The 18,934-nt window shown below is 38.0% G+C and overlaps 1 protein-coding gene across 2 annotated transcripts in view; it reads right to left on the bottom strand.

The window, feature by feature from the left end:
* The window catches only part of LOC133612669 (cGMP-inhibited 3',5'-cyclic phosphodiesterase 3A-like), a 459,749-nt gene that overhangs the window by 15,748 nt on the left and 425,067 nt on the right, over positions 1 to 18,934 (bottom strand). For both annotated transcript variants that reach the window (XM_061970296.1, XM_061970295.1), the window contains exons 5-7: positions 8,985 to 9,058; positions 4,782 to 4,930; positions 4,558 to 4,695 (exon numbers count right to left, since the gene is read on the bottom strand). In XM_061970296.1, coding sequence (XP_061826280.1) covers positions 4,558 to 4,695; positions 4,782 to 4,930; positions 8,985 to 9,058 — 361 coding nt within the window. The remainder of the gene's footprint in view (positions 1 to 4,557; positions 4,696 to 4,781; positions 4,931 to 8,984; positions 9,059 to 18,934) is intronic.

Here is an 18,934-nt window from a genome sequence, read left to right as displayed (position 1 = left end):
TATATTTATTATACATATAAATATATATTATCTAGAGGTCAATACCGCTGTAGTATTATTACTTTTCATTCATTTAGCCATTTGTATGCTTTAAAATGCTTAATTTAAAACCCCCGTTAAAAATTACATTGGTAACTATTAACTTTATTTGCAGGTTAAATGTAATGATTTTATTTTATCCAGTAGATGGCGGATAACTGTTATAAAACACACAGTGCAGTGTCAATACAAGTAGCGAATGTGCCATATACTCACTGAGGCATCATTTACCTGTCACTACTCCAAACCATCAAACACAAATGTATAAAGCGCAAAAGGTAGAATAATTAGGTACTTTCCATTCATGTCCATTCATTTTCTACCGCTTGTCCCTCTCTTGTTTGTGTAAAATAAAATAAATGATGAATGAGGGCAGGGGTGTCCAAATGTTTCCACGAAGGGCCGCACACTGAAAAATCAATTTTGATTTTAAAAGCCAATAAAACCGGCATGTCAGCTGTTATTAGGAGGTGCATGATAAATATCGGACAGATAATTATTGTGTCGATATGAGGGATTATGACATCACACCTATAAATCAGTTAACATTAAAAAAAAATAGCCCTAATAACCAATTTAAAAAAAGGCAAGATTACCTAGACTGTAGGAGCACAGCTCATTTTCTCCAACTTGTGTCCATAAACTCATTGTAAACAAACATTGTCAACTTTGACCGTTTGGGACTTATTCTATGTTTCTGAGGAAGACAAAGTTATTTGCTATTTGCACTGAATGTTCTGCAAACATTCTGAGGGAAGAGAAACATTTTTTTTTCTCGCTTTAACACATCAAACCTTATTAGCCACATGAAAGGCCAGCATCCCCACGATGATGTTTTGAAAAGCCAAGAAGAGACCTGTTGCTAAAGAAGCTGCCCCCATGCCAGCCGCAAAGAAAGGTGTGCACAAACTATAGCTACATCTCAACAGATATGAATACCTTTTATGGTTATTTGTATTGTTTTTGAGAAGCAGGAGGTTATCTGTTTGGACGAAGTTTGGACACACCTTCACATTCAATGCCTTTTCTTTATTTTCATGACTATTTACATTGTAGATTGTCACTGAAGGCATCACAACTATGAATGAACACATGTGGAGTTATGTACCTAACAAAAAAAAAGGTGAAATAACTGAAAACATGTTTTATATTCTAGTTCATAGATGTCAAAGTCAAGGCCAGTGGGCCAGATCTGGCCCGCGACTGAATGATCTATGGCCCCCGGGGTGATATTTGATTAGTATTAGAACCGGCCCGCAGGCCACAGCCCCCTGTTGCTATTTTGCACGCACCAATACTCCATCAGTGTTGGTGCTAGGAATTTTCAAAACCATCAAGTCATAAAAATGGGGTCCCACAGTGGATTTTTGGGGTCCAACTTTATTGGAACCGTTTTGAAAAAAAATTATCCTGTTATACCTCAGATTCTATATTGTGTTATGGAGAAAGGTTTTCATAAACGTTACTTAATTCATTAAAAAAAGTAATACAAAAGAAAACACATTTTATGCATATGTGAATGTATTCAGTTCTAAACATTCATTCATTTTCTTCTTTCTTTCATGGATCTAAATTTTACCGCTGCCGGTATTTTTTTCTATATTTTTATTGTAATATTTTCATAATGTTTTTGTTAAATTTTTGCCCAAAAAGGCCAAAAAAACCCCAATCTGAAGTTGTCTTTATTTTTTTAGTTTTAATGTCTTGATTTTGCACAGATTTTCCTCCATGCGGCCCCTGAGCTAAAATTAGTTTGTCACCCCTGTTGATCTAGTTTCTTCAAAATAGCCACCCTTTGCTCTGCTTACTGCTTTGCACACTCTTGGCATTCTCTCCATGAGCTTCAAGCACACCTGGGAAGTGAAAACCGTTTCAGGTTGACTACCTCTTGAAGCTCGTCGAGAGAATGCCAAGAGTGTGCAAAGAAGTAATCAGAAAAGGGTGGCTATTTTGAAGAAACCAGAATCTAATTTCTTCAAAATAGCCACCCTTTGCTTTGATTACTTTTTTGCACACTCTTGGCATTCTCTCCATGAGCTTCAAGGTCACCTGTGAAGTGAAAACCGTTTCAGGTGACTACTTCTCGAAGCTCATCGAGAGAATGCCAAGAGTGTGCAAAGCAGTAATCAGAGCAAAGGTGGCTATTTTGACATCTAAATGAACACACTTTGTTGCTCCTCTTGCAGATAAAAAGTAACAACTATAATTAGCTTATAGCAGAGGTGTCAAAGTGGTTTTCACTGAGGGCCATATCGCAGTTATGTTGGGCCGCTTCTAACAATGAATACTATTACTACACAATTTTTTAAATGCATTTTATTAGTATATTTTTTTAAACTAAAATGTTAAAAAAATATGGTAAGTTGCAATAATTTCACATCAAAACGTAGTGTATATTACTGTAAATGGAAAAACAGTCCTGCTATTTTTATGGTTAAAAAGGCAGCTCAGTTGCCAGAATTTTACTGTCAAATTAACATTAGTTTTTTTACTGTAAATAAAAAAAATTGCACTTTGTTGCTACTCTTGCAGATAAAAAGTGACAACTATAATTAGCTTATAGCAGAGGTGTCAAAGTGGTTTTCACTGAGGGCCACATCGCAGTTATGTTGGGCCCCAGAGAGCTGCTTCTAACAGTGAATACTAATATAACACAATTTTTGAATGCATTTTATTAGTACATTTAAAAAAATTAAAATAAATGTAAAAAAAATATGGTATGTTGCAATCATTTCACCTCGAAATGTAGTGTATATTACTGTAAATGGAAAAACAGTACTGCTGTTTTTATGGTAAAAAAAAGCAGCTCAGTTGCCAGAATTTTACTGTAAAATTTACATTAGTTTTTTTTACTGTAAATAAAAAAAATTGCACTTTGTTGCTACTCTTGCAGATAAAAAGTGACAACTATAATTAGCTTATAGCAGAGGTGTCAAAGTCGTTTTCACTGAGGGCCATATCGCAGTTATGTTTGGCCCCAGAGAGCTGCTTCTAACAGTGAATACTAATATAACACAATTTTTGAATGCATTTTATTAGTACATTTAAAAAAATTAAAATAAATGTAAAAAAAATATGGTATGTTGCAATCATTTCACCTCGAAATGTAGTGTATATTACTGTAAATGGAAAAACAGTACTGCTGTTTTTATGGTACAAAAGGCAGCTCAATTGCCAGAATTTTAATGTAAAATTTACATTAGTTTTTTTTTACTGTAAATAAAAAAAATTGCACTTTGTTGCTACTCTTGCAGATAAAAAGTGACAACTATAATTAGCTTATAGCAGAGGTGTCAAAGTGGTTTTCACTGAGGGCTACGTCGCAGTTATGTTTGAGTTATGTTTGGCCCCAAGGGGCCGCTTCTAACAGTGAATACTATCATTACACAATTTTTGAATGCATTTTATTAGGTTGTTTTTTTTAAACTAAAATGTTAAAAAAAATATGGTATGTTGCAATAATTTCACCTCAAAATGTAGTGTATATTACTGAAAATGGAAAAACAGTACGGCTGTTTTTATGGTAAAAAAAAAGGCAGCTCAGGTGCCAGAATTTTACTGTAAAATTTACATTTGTTTTTTTACTGTAATAAAAAAAAAAATCACTTTGTTGCTACTCTTGCAGATAAAAAGTGACAACTATAATTAGCTTATAGCAGAGGTGTCAAAGTGGTTTTCACTGAGGGCCACATCACAGTTATGTTTGGCCCAAGGGGCCGCTTTTAACAGTGAACACTATTATTACATAATTTTTTAATGCATTTTATTAGTATATATTTTTTTAAACTAAAATGTTAAAAAAAGATGGCAAGTTGCAATAAGTTCACCTCAAAATGTAGTGTATATTACTGTAAATAGAAAAACAGTACTGCTGTTTTTATGGTAAAAAAAAGGCAGCTCAGTTGCCAGAATTTTACTGTAAAATTTACATTTGTTTTTTTACTGTAAATAAAAAAAAATGCAATTTTACAGTAACATTTTGGCACCTGAGCTTCCAGTTTGTTGTTGTTGTTTTCTTTTTATTACTGCAAATCAACAACTGCATATTTTCCGGTGTATTACTGTAAATGCCAAAACGACACCACCGTTTATTACAGTAAAAAAAAAAAAAGTACTTCAAGGGCACCTGTGAAGTGAAAACCGTTTCAGGTGACTAACCTCTTGAAGCTCATGGAGAGAATGCCAAGAGTGTGCAAAGCAGTAATCAGAGCAAAGGGTGGCTATTTTGACACCTGTTTGCTCTTTTATTCCACTTTTTATCTGTTTTTATTTTTGTAGGCAGGCCGTTCAAACACATGCTTCGAGCCACACTTTGGACACCCTTGATTTAGGTGAAATTGCTTTTTTCCCCCCACTGGTTTAGAACACATTATCCAGAATACAAAAAAAACCTTTCAGACCTTGACAAGGCTTTTAAAAAAAAATAAAAAATCGAGCCTGAATAGAAAAAGCCTGACATCATCGACTGGAAACATTAAGCGGCGGCTGACCTTTGACCTCCCCCCCGGACATGCTCACCTGACTGAGGATCCGTCCATATTTGCCGCTAGTCTTCTCCATCAAGCAGAAGATGGGAAAGTTCCAATTGTTTAGCTGACTCATCATGGGCTCTAAATCTTCCATTAATAGCGGCTCTGGAGCCAGAATAGGTTTGTCCTGTACAAGTGGTGAAATGGGAGATTTGGTTCAAGACTATGTTGTCTACTCATGGTTCCTGAGGTGGTCTTTCTGGCCCTTTGTACCTCAGGAGGTATTAGCGGGTGGAGGATGACATTCTGGGAGGAGTGTTTTCCTTCCTCCGCGTCGTCCTCGGTATGTGCTACATCACTGCTGTCACTGTGGTTGGCTTCGTGGGTACTGTCGTAGTCTGATGACACCAGCACTTGGTCTTCTGCAATCAGAAGAAGCAATAACAACACATCAGTTCTGGACCACCAGGAAACTCCCCTCTCTGTTTATCCTTTGTGGCTGGTAATATTCCTTAACGTCTCAATACCATTATTGGGATGGAAAGAGAACAAATTAAATCCACATGGTTTGATTGTGCAGCTTCTTACACAATATGGAAATACCTGGCCTAGTGCTTTTTAACCATAGGGCCAGGGCCCCATTGTTGGGCCATGAGCGCCCCATACAAGGGCCGCCAAGAAAATCTGTTTCTCAGCTGCGGTCCGTATGGGCTACAGCAGGCCTGGGTAATTATTTTGACTCGTAGGGGCCAAATTTAGCGAAAAAAATGTGTCTGATTTTTAGGAACACTAACACAAAACCTCACAATAATGTCTGATTGAATGCTAAAAACGTTATGACAGACCGCCTTAAAAAAGGTAATGGAATTTTAAATTTTTTCACTGAATGAGACACCCAGAATGTACATGGAAATAAAGAATGTGGGATTTACAATATTAACTATGAAGGATAAAACACTGAATATTGACAACATATGAACGTCACACCCCCTCTCCATGGACATATTTTACAGTCAAGCGAAACCCAACAAAAATGCAACAAACACGGTGAAATATGAACGCGAAGGGTAAACAAACCCCACCTACAATCTGATATATCTGATATATCACTAAGCTTTAGAACTTTGTTGTAAAAATCGCCTTCCGCGTCTGTCCCAAATGGTCCTCTCGACTACTACTTAACTTGCTATTTGTATCGTTTCCCATTGGCAAAACCAAACAGGTATCATATAACATAAACCCATAACCTAGGGCAGGCCTGGGCAATTATTTTGACTCATAGGGGCCAAATTTAGCGAACAAAATGTGTCTGATTTTTAGGAACACTAATACAAAACCTCACAATAATGTCTGATTGAATGCTAAAAACGTTATGACAGACCGCCTTAAAAAAGGTAATGGAATTTAAAAAATTTTCACTGAATGAGACACCCAGAATGTACATGAAAATAAAGAATGTGGTATTTACAATATTAACTATGAAGGATAAAACACTGAATATTGACAACATATGAATGTCACACCCCCTCTCCATGGACATATTTTATAGTCAAGCGAAACCCAACAAAAATGCAACAAACACGGTGAAATATGAACGCGAAGGGTAAAAAAAACCCCACCTACAATCTGATATATCTGATACATCACTAAGCTTTAGAACTTTGTTGTAAAAATCTCCTTCCGCGTCTGTCCCAAATGGTCCTCTCGACTACTACTTAACTTGCTATTTGTATGGTTTTACCATTGGCAAAACCAAACAGGTATCATATAACATAAACCCATAACCTAGGGCAGGCCTGGGCAATTATTTTGACTCGTAGGGGCCAAATTTAGTGAAAAAAATGTGTCTGATTTTTAGGAACACTAACACAAAACCTCACAATAATGTCTGATTGAAAGCTAAAACCGTTATGACAGACCGCCTTAAAAAACGGAATGGAATTTTACATTTTCTTACTGAATGAGACACCCAGAATGTACATGAAAATAAAGAATGTGGGATTTACAATATTAACTATGAAGGATAAAACACTGAATATTGACAACATATGAACGTCACACCCCCTCTCTATCCACATATTTTACAGTCAAGCGAAACCCAACAAAAATGCAACAAACACGGTGAAATATGAACGCGAAGGGTAAAAAAACCCCACCTACAATCTGATATATCTGATATATCACTAAGCTTTAGAACTTTGTTGTAAAAATCTCCTTCCGCGTCTGTCCCTGACACCCACATTTCAGGCTGGTCGCTCTGGAAACACTCTGTGGAAACGCTCCCCACCCACACTGCTTGGTGCCTCCTCTGAACTGCTGTGACTTAGATTACCATAGTAACTAATTACATTACCATAGTAACTGGTATATCATGCAAAAGCGCAGATTCCAACCATTGAAATACTTTGTATAGTTCAAGACTTACGGTCATTAGAAAACATCACTGCACATCATAATGGCAGCTACACTTTCCATCTTAAAAATCTAAAAAAATTATTTGGGAATGTCCGGCAGGCCAGATTGAAAAGGCCGCCCGGGCCTTAATTTGCCCAGGTCTGGGCTACAGGGGTACTCAATTGTAATACACTTTTCCACCACTTGTGGCAGTAATATAAATATCAAACAAAAAGAAAAAAGTCTGAAGCTAAAGTCTTTCCTCAGACCAAAAAATATGACTAAAGTGGTGAAGCTGTATTTTCATTAGCGCTTCAATTTCATTGACCGTTTATTTAAGAAACATATTCATAATTAATTTTGTTTATTTATTTATCAGGACTCCTCTTCCTCCTATCCAGGAGATCGCAAAAAGCCGCTGCCTGACCAGGGCTCAGAAAATCTGCAAAGACTCCTCCCACCCCCACCAAGGACTGTTTTCACTGCTGGACTCTAGAAAGAGGTTCCGCAGCCTCCGAAGCAGAACCTCCAGGTTCTGTAACAGCTTCTTCCCTCAAGCCGTAAGACTCTTGAACGCATCATAATTAAATTATCCCCTCAACTCCCCCCAAAATGGATTAACTCGCTGGAATAAAAAAGACAATATAACATACATCCATAAACGTGGATGCATGTGAAAAAGTGCAATATATTTATCTGTACAGTAATCTATTTATTTATTTATATATATATTATATTTATTTATTTTATATATATATTATTTATATATATTTATTTATTTATATATGCACCTTATTGCTTTTTTATCCTGCACTACCATGAGCTTATGTAACGAAATTTCGTTCTTATCTGTGCTGTAATGTTCAAATTTGAATGACAATAAAAAGGAAGTCTAAGTCTATGTTAGCATAAATACATCTATTGATCTATTTTTCGTCAGTTTCCGTCAGAGCCCCGTCTTTTGGTTTCAAGGTTCACAGTTTCCTACCATTTGACAAGGTTTATCAAGCTCCATCTAGTGGCCAATGAATCACTCAATTGAATATTCAAACACAGTGTTACTGTTTAAACTGTGTGCGATGTTACAGTTTAAACAGTGACATTAAATATACTTGTTAAATAAAACCGCCTTGTTTTTAATGAATATTTAGGCCTACTATGCTACTGTATTGGTCATTATAGGGGTACTTGGGAGAGCCAAGTGTTTTCTGAGATTTGAGAACCGAAGTACATGTCAAACTAATTCCTTAACATAAATGACCGCCATAACCACACCACCAGGGGGAGTTTCACACACCACGTTAAACCCAGATTCCGATCTAACAAAGGTCTTAACTCATTCTCCTTCTATGCCACATCAATATGGAATGCACTCCCAACAAGTGTAAAAGAAAGTGCATCTCTATCCTCCTTCAAAACCACACTAAAACAACACCAACAGGCAACTACAACCCTTGACTAACACCCTCCCCCCACCACATCCCACCTCCCCGGATTGTAAATAACCAAATATAAATAATCAAATATATTTCTAATGTATATACTTGTTCTTATGCTATCTGAACTCACTATGTTCTCTGCTCGCTGTACATATCCTACCAAGTCAGACCTACATTGTTACAATGCACATTTCTCTGATGATGCAATTGCTGATGACTGAAGTGCTGATATCAACCAAAGCCTCCACATCCCACCCCCCGGATTGTAAATAATGTAAATAATTCAATGTATTTACTCTGATGATTAACTTGTGTGATGACTGTATTATGATGATAGTATATATATTTGTACCATGAATTGATTACGCGGACCCCGACTTAAACAAGTTCAAAAACTTATTCGGGTGTTACCATTTAGTGGTCAATTGTACGGAATATGTACTGTACTGTGCAATCTACTAATAAAAGTTTCAATCAATCAATCAATCAACCACTGATGTAAATGCATGATTGTAGACAAAGTAAATAAGGACACCCTTGAAAAGACAAAAACAACACTTTAAATATTCAGTACATGCTTTTCATTGGTTAACCACAACATTGTGCTTGGACTGATATCAAGAAAAAAAAATCCAGTGCACACCTGAACGTGGTATCCTGTCTCCCTTATCTAGGGAGCCCTCTCCATGGCTCAGTCGGATGTACGGTCTTCCACAACTGTGAACGAGAGGGATAAAGAAGTTGAAACAGTGTTTGCATATAAACATACTTGCCAACACTCCCGATTTTCCCGGGAGACTCCCAAATTTCAGTGCCCCTCCCGAAAATCTCCCGGGGCAACCATTCTCCCGAATTTCCCGGACAACAATATTGGGGGTGTGCCTTAAAGGCACTGCCTTTAGCGTCCTCTACAACCTGAAAAGGAGACTATTATATATGTCTCTGTTATCCATAGGTGTATCTATAACCCATAAAGTAGGCAGGCACGGAGCTATTTCTCAGCGTGTGTTTATTCCAGCCGGCACGTTAATACACTGACACACAACATCCGGATTCCCATCATGCATTGCTTCAAAACTACGGCAAGTAGTAATGTCCAAAAACATAACAGAGACGAAGCAGAAGAACGAAGAAGAGACATGGCGATGACGAGTAAGAAGAAGAAGTACGCTTGCAAGTTCCAAAATGATTGGAAAAAATAATTTCAGTTCATCCAGGACAGCTCGAAGGGGAAGGGGTATGCTGCCTGCACATTTTGTGTCCAGGGACGTGTTTCCTGAGTTTATAAACATAATATGAATTTTTTTTAAAAAGGAACAAATATTTTGTGATGATAAAACATATGGATGTAATCATTGTAGTATCGACTAGATAGGCTTTTGTACTTGGTGTCATTGCAGTGGATGTCAGGTGTAGATCCACCCATGGCATTTATTTACATTCAGGCACGCTAGCATTTGTTAGCACTGACGCCGCTATTGTATCCTCCTACGGTGTGTAGTGAAGCATGTTTAGCTATTCCTCGTCCTGCAGGGATGATACTTGTTAGAAACGTACTTTATTTGTCGCCATGGAGGCGAGGATTAGTGATTTAGAAGTAGCTAAAACACTGCCGACTGCGGATGAACGTTAGCCGCTAGCTAGCTAGCCATGTCTTAAAGCACCTCTTCCTGAGGACGTTTCAGTGTTATAACGTCACCTTCATCGTCAGTTTTTAGGCCCAAAATGCGTCCGTTCTCCCTTTTCTGTTCACACACTGTCTGCTTGTAAGTACTCTGTGATTGTGCGCTGCCGAACATGCTCCTCTGCTCGTAAACCCGTCATGACGTGATGACGCGCCCTCATGCCTGTTAAAAAAATAAAAAAATAAATTGGAAACCAGTACTTTTCAAACAAAGTATAGTACCGTTTTTGAATCATTACTACTGCAATACTATACTAGTACTGGTATACCGTACAACCCTACATGTTATGTTCCGTGTTACAAAATGCAACACGAAACGACACAGGAAGTCCTCCATACCGACAGCCATCAGACTGCATATGTTCCTTTTTGACTGTACTTGAATGTATAATAGACTGTATATATATTATTCACATGTGAATTATGCTGTATAATAGTGTATTTATATTTTTCACATGTGAATAATGCTGTATAATAGACTGTATTTATATTATTCACACGTGAATAATGCTGTACAATAGACTGCATTTATATTATTCACATGTGAATAATGCTGTATAATAGACTGTATTTATATTATTCACATGTGAATAATGCTGCATAATAGACTGTATTTATATTATTCACATGTGAATAATGCTGTATAATAGACTGTATTTATATTATTCACATGTGAATTATGCTGTATAATAGTGTATTTATATTATTCACATGTGAATAATGCTGTATAATAGACTGTATTTATATTATTCACATGTGAATAATGCTGTATAATAGACTGTATTTATATTATTCACATGTGAATAATGCTGTATAATAGACTGTATTTATATTATTCACATGTGAATAATGCTGTATAATAGACTGTATTTATATTATTCACATGTGAATAATGCTGTATAATAGACTGTATTTATATTATTCACATGTGAATAATGCTGTATAATAGACTGTATTTATATTATTCACATGTGAATTATGCTGTATAATAGTGTATTTATATTATTCACATGTGAATAATGCTGTATAATAGACTGTATTTATATTATTCACATGTGAATAATGCTGTATAATAGACTGTATTTATATTATTCACATGTGAATAATGCTGTATAATAGACTGTGTTTATATTATTCACATGTGAATAATGCTGTATAATAGACTATTTATATTATTCACATGTGAATTATGCTGTATAATAGACTGTATTTATATTATTCACATGTGAATAATGCTGTATAATAGACTGTATTTATATTATTCACATGTAAAAAAATAACTAAGTGTTTATTGTCTATTGTGAGTGAACTGTGGTGCTGAATTTCCCCCAGGGATCAATAAAGTACTTTCTATTCTATTATATCAAAATGTGCCAGTTACTCCATTACATATATACTTACAGCATGTATATAAAACATTGTTGGAAGTTTTTGGATGTCTTTTAGAGAGCTTTATATTTGTAATACAGCGAGTCCCCATTACCTCCATTGCTCCAATAGCTGACTCTTACTAGTGTTTATTTACGAGTTAAAATGCATAAAAAAGAGAAAAACAAAGACGGATTGTGAAATTCCTAAAAAAAAATATACAGTTCCCCTTTAAATTAAAAAACTTAATTTGGATTTTTAAATGTGTTTTAAAAAGCTGAATATGCCATGATTGTGTGTGCGTGTGTGTGTGTGCTTGTAATGTGTGTGTGTGTGTGTGTGTGTGTTGAATGGCATTGGAAGAGTTGAAGGTAGGTGTGTGTGTGTGTGTGTGTGTGTGTGTGTGTGTGTGTGTGTGTGTGTGTGTGTGTGTGTGTTGAATGGCATTGGAAGAGTTGAAGGTAGGTAGGGAAGTGTGTGTGTGTGTGTGTGTGTGTGTGTGGGGCAGAAACATTAGGTTAAGGGTAGGATAGGACGCCCCTTCAGGAGTCTTTTGTATGGGGCCCAGAATTTAGTGCGAAGCCCCTGAATATTAATACATATTTTCTCCACAATGCATCCGAGCCGGCCAACTATGCCGGCCAGCAGTCGAGCCAAAAAGAATTGGGATACATTATATTCATTATATCTGTCTTGGGTGTCAAAAAAACTTGGCAGATGTTTACAGGAAAGAAAGTTAACGAGGAAAGCTATTAAGTTTTGTTTTTCTGACAGCGCTTAAACAAACACTGCCTGCGTCGAGAAAAAATACATAATTACTGAATTGACCATCAATGTAGTCCAAAAAGGAGTTTTTTTCCCCCCCACAAGAGTCCATCATACAAACCCCGTTTCCATATGAGTTGGGAAATTGTGTTAGATGTAAATATAAACGGAATACAATAATTTGCAAATCATTTTCAACCCATATTCAGCTGAATATGCTACAAAGACAACATATTTGATGTTCAAACCGATAAACATTTTTTTTTTTTGCAAATAATCATTAACTTTAGAATTTGATGCCAGCAACACGTGACAAAGAAGTTGGGAAAGGTGGCAATAAATACTGATAAAGTTGAGGAATGCTCATCAAACACTTATTTGGAACATCCCACAGGTGAACCGGCAAATTGGGAACAAGTGGGTGCCATGATTGGGTATAAAAGTAGATTCCATGAAATGCTCAAACAAACAAGGATGGGGCGAGGGTCACCACTTTGTCAACTATTGCGTGAGCAAATTGTTGAACAGTTTAAGAAAAACCTTTCTCAACCAGCTATTGCAAGGAATTTAGGGATTTCACCATCTACGGTCTGTAATATCATCAAAAGGTTCAGAGAATCTGGAGAAATCACTGCACGTAAGCAGCTAAGCCCGTGACCTTCGATCCCTCAGGCTGTACTGCATCAACAAGCAACATCAGTGTGTAAAGGATATCACCACATGGGCTCAGGAACACTTCAGAAACCCACTGTCAGTAACTACAGTTGGTCGCTACATCTGTAAGTGCAAGTTAAAACTCTCCTATGCAAGGCGAAAACCGTTTATCAACAACACCCAGAAACGCCGTCGGCTTCGCTGGGTCTGAGCTCATCTAAGATGGACTGATACAAAGTGGAAAAGTGTTCTGTGGTCTGATGAGTCCACATTTCAAATTGTTTTTGGAAACTGTGGACGTCGTGTCCTCCGGACCAAAGAGGAAAAGAACCATCCGGATTGTTCTAGGCGCAAAGTTGAAAAGCCAGCATCTGTGATGGTATGGGGGTGTATTAGTGCCCAAGACATGGGTAACTTACACATCTGTGAAGGCGCCATTAATGCTGAAAGGTACATACAGGTTTTGGAGCAACGTTACCATGGACGCCCCTGCTTATTTCAGCAAGACAATGCCAAGCCACGTGTTACATCAACGTGGCTTCATAGTAAAAGAGTGCGGGTACTAGACTGGCCTGCCTGTAGTCCAGACCAGTCTCCCATTGAAAATGTGTGGCGCATTATGAAGCCTAAAATACCACAACGGAGACCCCCGGACTGTTGAACAACTTAAGCTGTACATCAAGCAAGAATGGCAAAGAATTCCACCTGATAAGCTTCAAAAATGTGTCTCCTCAGTTCCCAAACGTTTACTGAGTGTTGTTAAAAGGAAAGACCATGTAACACAGTGGTGAACATGCCCTTTCCCAACTACTTTGGCACGTGTTGCAGCCATGAAATTCTAAGTTAATTATTATTTGAAAAAAAACCCTAAAGTTTATGAGTTTGAACATCAAATATGTTGTCTTTGTAGTGCATTCAACTGAATATGGGTTGAAAAGGATTTGCGAATCATTGTATTCCGTTTATATTTACAAATAACACAATTTCCCAACTCATATGGAAACGGGGTTTGTAGATAAATGTGCTCCATGTTTCTTTATTGAGGGCACTGTCAGGCTGGAGGTGGTTCCCATTAAAATACCTCTCCCCAAATGTTGTAAAAACCTGCAGGAAATGCCTTCCGTTGAAGCACGGTGTCACACAAAGACCCGCAGTGTGTGTCCCTATCTCCCTCTGATAAATTGTTTTGCTAATGGTTCCGAGGCCCCGACAAAGAAAGTCCTGTTGTGTCTGCAGGACCAGGTCGAACCGCCGCGTGTAATGTCTCGCAGGTGTGGAATAATGAAAAAAAAAGAAAGTAGTTTGATAGTTTGGCGGGCGAACAGTTAGTGCATTATTGTCAGGGGGTCTGGGCAAAGCAGGCGTGCTTGGCTTAAAAAGGTTTGACTTTTAATGAAAGTTGAAAAACTGGCAGCCGCGCATCCTATTCTGCTGATTCAGCAGAATAAGCTCTGCTGCTGACATTGAGCCCGCGGCGCAGGTTGAAAAATAAGAATGGCGGACGTGTCTCGTATCAGGTGGAGTCTGCACACTTGCTTGTAAATACTGTACTTGGTCACATACTCTATGTTGTTTTAGTGATGCTCTTTTATTTGGAATATTATTTATTTATTAATATATATATATATTTTTTTGGAAACAAGGCTGAAGTGGTAAGAATTTAGTGTGAAGTTCACTTAAGTATACAAAAGGAGGGCCAAACGGGACACAATCAAATAAATAAATACAAAACCCAAAAGCAGTGAAGTCGGCACGTTGTGTAAATGGTAAATAAAAACAGAATACAATGATTTGCAAATCCTTTTCAACTTATATTCAATTGAATAGACTGCAAAGACAAGATATTTAATGTTCGAACTGGTAAACTTGTGCTATATTTTGCAAATATTAGCACATTTGGAATTTGATGCCTGCAACATGTTACAAAAAAGCTGGCACGAGTGGCAAAAAAGACTGAGAAAGTTGAGGAATGCTCATCAAACACTTATTTGGACCATCCCACAGGTGAGCAGGCTAATTGGGAACAGGTGGGTGCCATGATTGGGTATAAAAGCAGCTTCCATGAAATGCTCAGTCATTCACAAACAAGGATGGGGCGAGGGTCACCACTTTGTGAACAAATGCGTGAGCAAATTGTCCAACAGTTTAAGAACAACATTTCTCAATGAGCTATTGCAAGGAATTTAGGGATTTCACCATCTACATTCCGTAATATCATCAAAAGGTTGAGAGAATCTGGAGAAACCACTGCACGTAAGTTGCAAGGCCGGAAACCAACATTGAATGCCCGTGACCTTCAATCCCTCAGGCGGTGCTGCATCAAAAACCGATATCATTGTGTAAAGGATATCACCACATGGGCTCAGGAACACTTCAGAAAACCACCGTCAGTAACTACAGTTGGTCGCTACATCTGTAAGTGCAAGTTAAAACTCTCCTATGCAAAGCCAAAGCCATTTATCAACAACACCCAGAAACGCCGCCGGCTTCGCTGGGCCCGAGCTCATCTAAGATGGACTGATGCAAAGTGGAAAAGTGTTCTGTGGTCTGACGAGTCCACATTTCAAGTTGTTTTTGGAAACTGTGGACGTGGTGTCCAAAGAGGAAAAGAACCATCCGGATTGTTCTAGGCCCAAAGTTTAAAAGCCAGCATCTGTGATGGTATGGGGGTGTATTAGTGCCCAAGGCATGGTAGGTTCTAATCTAATATTTTTGCATAATACTGTAAAATACAGATGCCACATGCTATAATGGGTCTACAAAGTTTATCTTCTTTTTTCTCTCAACAGGTTGGTAAAAAAAAAAATTCTGTTTGTTTTTGGTGTATTTATTTTGTCAGGGTTCCACACTCGAGAAGAAAAATAGCCCTGGTATGTAAAATACAACTGTCCACTACAGAGGATGCTAGTTTCAAAGTGAGATTGTAGTTTAAAACAACGGAAAAGTAAGACTCAAGAAAAATGCAAGGAAAAGGCAGATTAAGGCGGGTTGGATCAAGACAGATGAGGTGAAACTAACCTGTAGCAAAAAAATGCACTTTTTTGATGGTAATTCATCACAAAGAGTGTTAACATTCCTTGGTCAGTGGCTGTTGTTTTGCATAGTGACAGGCCTCCATGGGGCCCTAAGCAAAATTTGATTTTGGGGCCCTCTATTTCTACCCATAATATTGATTGATCACTCACACACCTACTATAAACTCATTGCGGCTCTGGCAGTGTTGTTTACATTATCCTATTGTCAGCCTGGCATGTCTTTACAAATGACATGTCATTTATAAAGATATGGGGGTGGCCCAGTTAAAAACATAAATAATACCAATGAATGAACGAATAATGTCCAGAGTGCCACATATGGTTCCTAATCTTAAAATGTAGAAAACATTCAGCTACAAGAGTGGCCTGGGGTTGAACAGTCCAAGTGATAAAGCTTTGTATTTACAGTAAAAGTGTCATCTTGTCTCATCAGTCTTGTACATATTAGTCTTTAATTACTAGTTTATATTTTTAGTTAATTGTTCATATTTAATGTTTACTTTGTACAAAGAGAGCACAGTCTACTGAAGTTAAATTCCATGTGTGTTAAACATAACTGGACAATAAAGCTGATTCTGATTCACTTTATTATTTTTGGTAACAAAAACCTGAAACAGCAATGTGCAAAAATGTTGACCTAAAATTGTGTTTTTGTACAATAATATATCTTTGATCATTTAGAAATCATCAGTCAGACTCGTACATGCAAAAAATAAAAAATAATAATTTTTTGTTAATTGCTTTTGGGGGCCCCCTGGTGGCCGCGGGGCCCTAAGCCAGCGCTTAGTACGCTTATGCCTTGGGCCGGCTCTGGTGACAGGGTTCAAATGGACTCAAAATGAACTGTGTGTGAATAATAGCAGACCTGGAGGAGGAGGATCTATTACGGAACATACAATCAGTGCGTGTACATATACAGTACAGGCCAAAAGTTTGGACACACCTTCTCCTCATTCAATGTGTTTTCTTTATTTTCATGACTATTTACATTGTAGATTGTCACTGAAGGCATCACAACTACAAATGAACACATGTGGAGTTATGTACTTAACAAAAAAAAGGCGAAATGACTGAAAACATGTTTTATTTTCTAGTTTCTTCAAAATAGCCACCTTTTGCTCTGTTTACTGCTTTGCACACTCTTGGCATTCTCTCCATGAGCTTCAAGAGGTAGTCACCTGGAATGGTTTTCACTTCACAGGTGTGCTTGAAGCTTGTCGAGAGAATGCCAAGAGTGTGCAAAGCAGTCATCAGAGCAAAGGGTGGTTATTTTGAAGAAACTAGAATATAAAACATGTTTTCAGTTATTTCACCTTTTTTTGTTAAGTACATAACTCCCCTTCACCAGTTTTAGATTATTTTTATTCAAAATCGCTGAATTTTCACATTTGCCGTTCAAATACTGAGAAGAGACGGTGCGGTGATCAGCAGCCAGTTGAGGCACGTCACTGCGTTGTGCCTCACCATGGATTGCGGACTCGGCTAAATGCTGGTCTGCTGTGCAGTGAGACCGTATTGCTATATGAACTATATAATACATTTCCATAGTTTAGTTAGCTGAGGTATATAATGTACAGTGTATTTTGTCAACAACTGTATGTGTGTAACGTATTTCTTGTGCTGACCAATCATAAAACTGCTGCGAAGACGCACTGTGTGAGGCTCGCAGTAATCCCGCCTCCTGGTACCGGTTAATGCACCCCCGCCGCAGAATGCACCCCCTGACGGGAGCGCCACACCAACCAAAGCCCACACCCAAACCCTCCACGTGCAAGACCGAATCCACCCAAAAAAAGTCACTTAACAAGAAGCCAAAAAGTGCAAAAACAACAATGCTCGCGCCGGAGGAGCCATGAACGACTGCAGGGACACAACATTAGGTACACCTGCAGACTGCAGCACGGATTTCATATTTCATTCATTCACAACTCCTCCAACACGAACACCACTGTTCCCGCACTTATAAGTAAAGGTAAGACCATAATAACATTTTTTTAATTAAATGGGCTTTTTTGTGTGCTACAGTTTGTATGTGTAAAGTTAAAGTTTAGTTAAAGTACCAATGATTGTCACACACACACTAGGTGTGGTGAAATTTGTCCTCTGCATTTGACCCATCCCTTGATCACCCCCTGGGAGGTGAGGGGAGCAGTGGGCAGCAGCGGCGCCGCGCCCGGGAATAATTTTTGGTGATTTAACCCCCAATTCCAACCCTTGATGCTGAGTGCCAAGCAGGGAAGAATGCTGGTATGAGCTTTTAAACATAACCCGTTAACTGCTGCCAATCAAATGGTGAATAAGATACTCTTTAGGGTTCATATGTTTGTAAATCTGACTGTGATGAAGTCAGTGCCTCACCAGCCATCAACCTCACCGCACGTCACTGATAACTCCACATGTGTTCATTCATAGTTGTGATGCCTTCAGTGACAATCTACAATGTAAATAGTCATGGAAATAAAGAAAACGCGTTGAATGAGGAAAAGGTGTGTCCAAAAATGTAAAAAACAGCAAAATATGAAGGCAAAGTGTAATAAACACCTACAATATGATATATTATCACGTAAAAATGTGCTTCTGCATCTGTTCCTGACACACGCGTTTCAGGCTGGCTGTTCTGAAAACAAACCCTGTTCACTCTGCTTCGTTCCTCGTCTGAGCTGATGTGACGTAGATTACCGTAATAACTACTATAACACCCAAAAAAGCGCAGATTCCAACCATTGAAATACTTTATATAGTTCAAGACTTACGGTCATTTAAAAACAACACTGCACATCATAATGGCGGCGACAGTTTTGATGTTAAAAGTCCCCAAAAATTATGTGGGACCTCCAGCGTGCCGGTTTGAAAATCTTAACGGGCCGCATGTGGCCCGCGGGCCGTATTTTGCCCAGGTCTGATCTATTGTTTTGGAGGCACACAGCCATTTGGCCGACAATCACATTAAAAAAAATAGTGCATGTAAACAAGGACTTCACATACAGGTGGCAATGGAAGAGAATCTGACTCATTTAGTGCATATTAAAACAGTGTTTTTCAATATACAGTCTGGTGTGCCTTCGGAAATTATGTCATTTCACCTAA

Source organism: Nerophis lumbriciformis, linkage group LG10, assembly GCF_033978685.3.
Source record: "Nerophis lumbriciformis linkage group LG10, RoL_Nlum_v2.1, whole genome shotgun sequence".
Classification (NCBI taxonomy): domain Eukaryota; kingdom Metazoa; phylum Chordata; class Actinopteri; order Syngnathiformes; family Syngnathidae; genus Nerophis; species Nerophis lumbriciformis.
This window is presented reverse-complemented; position numbering and strand designations above follow the sequence as displayed.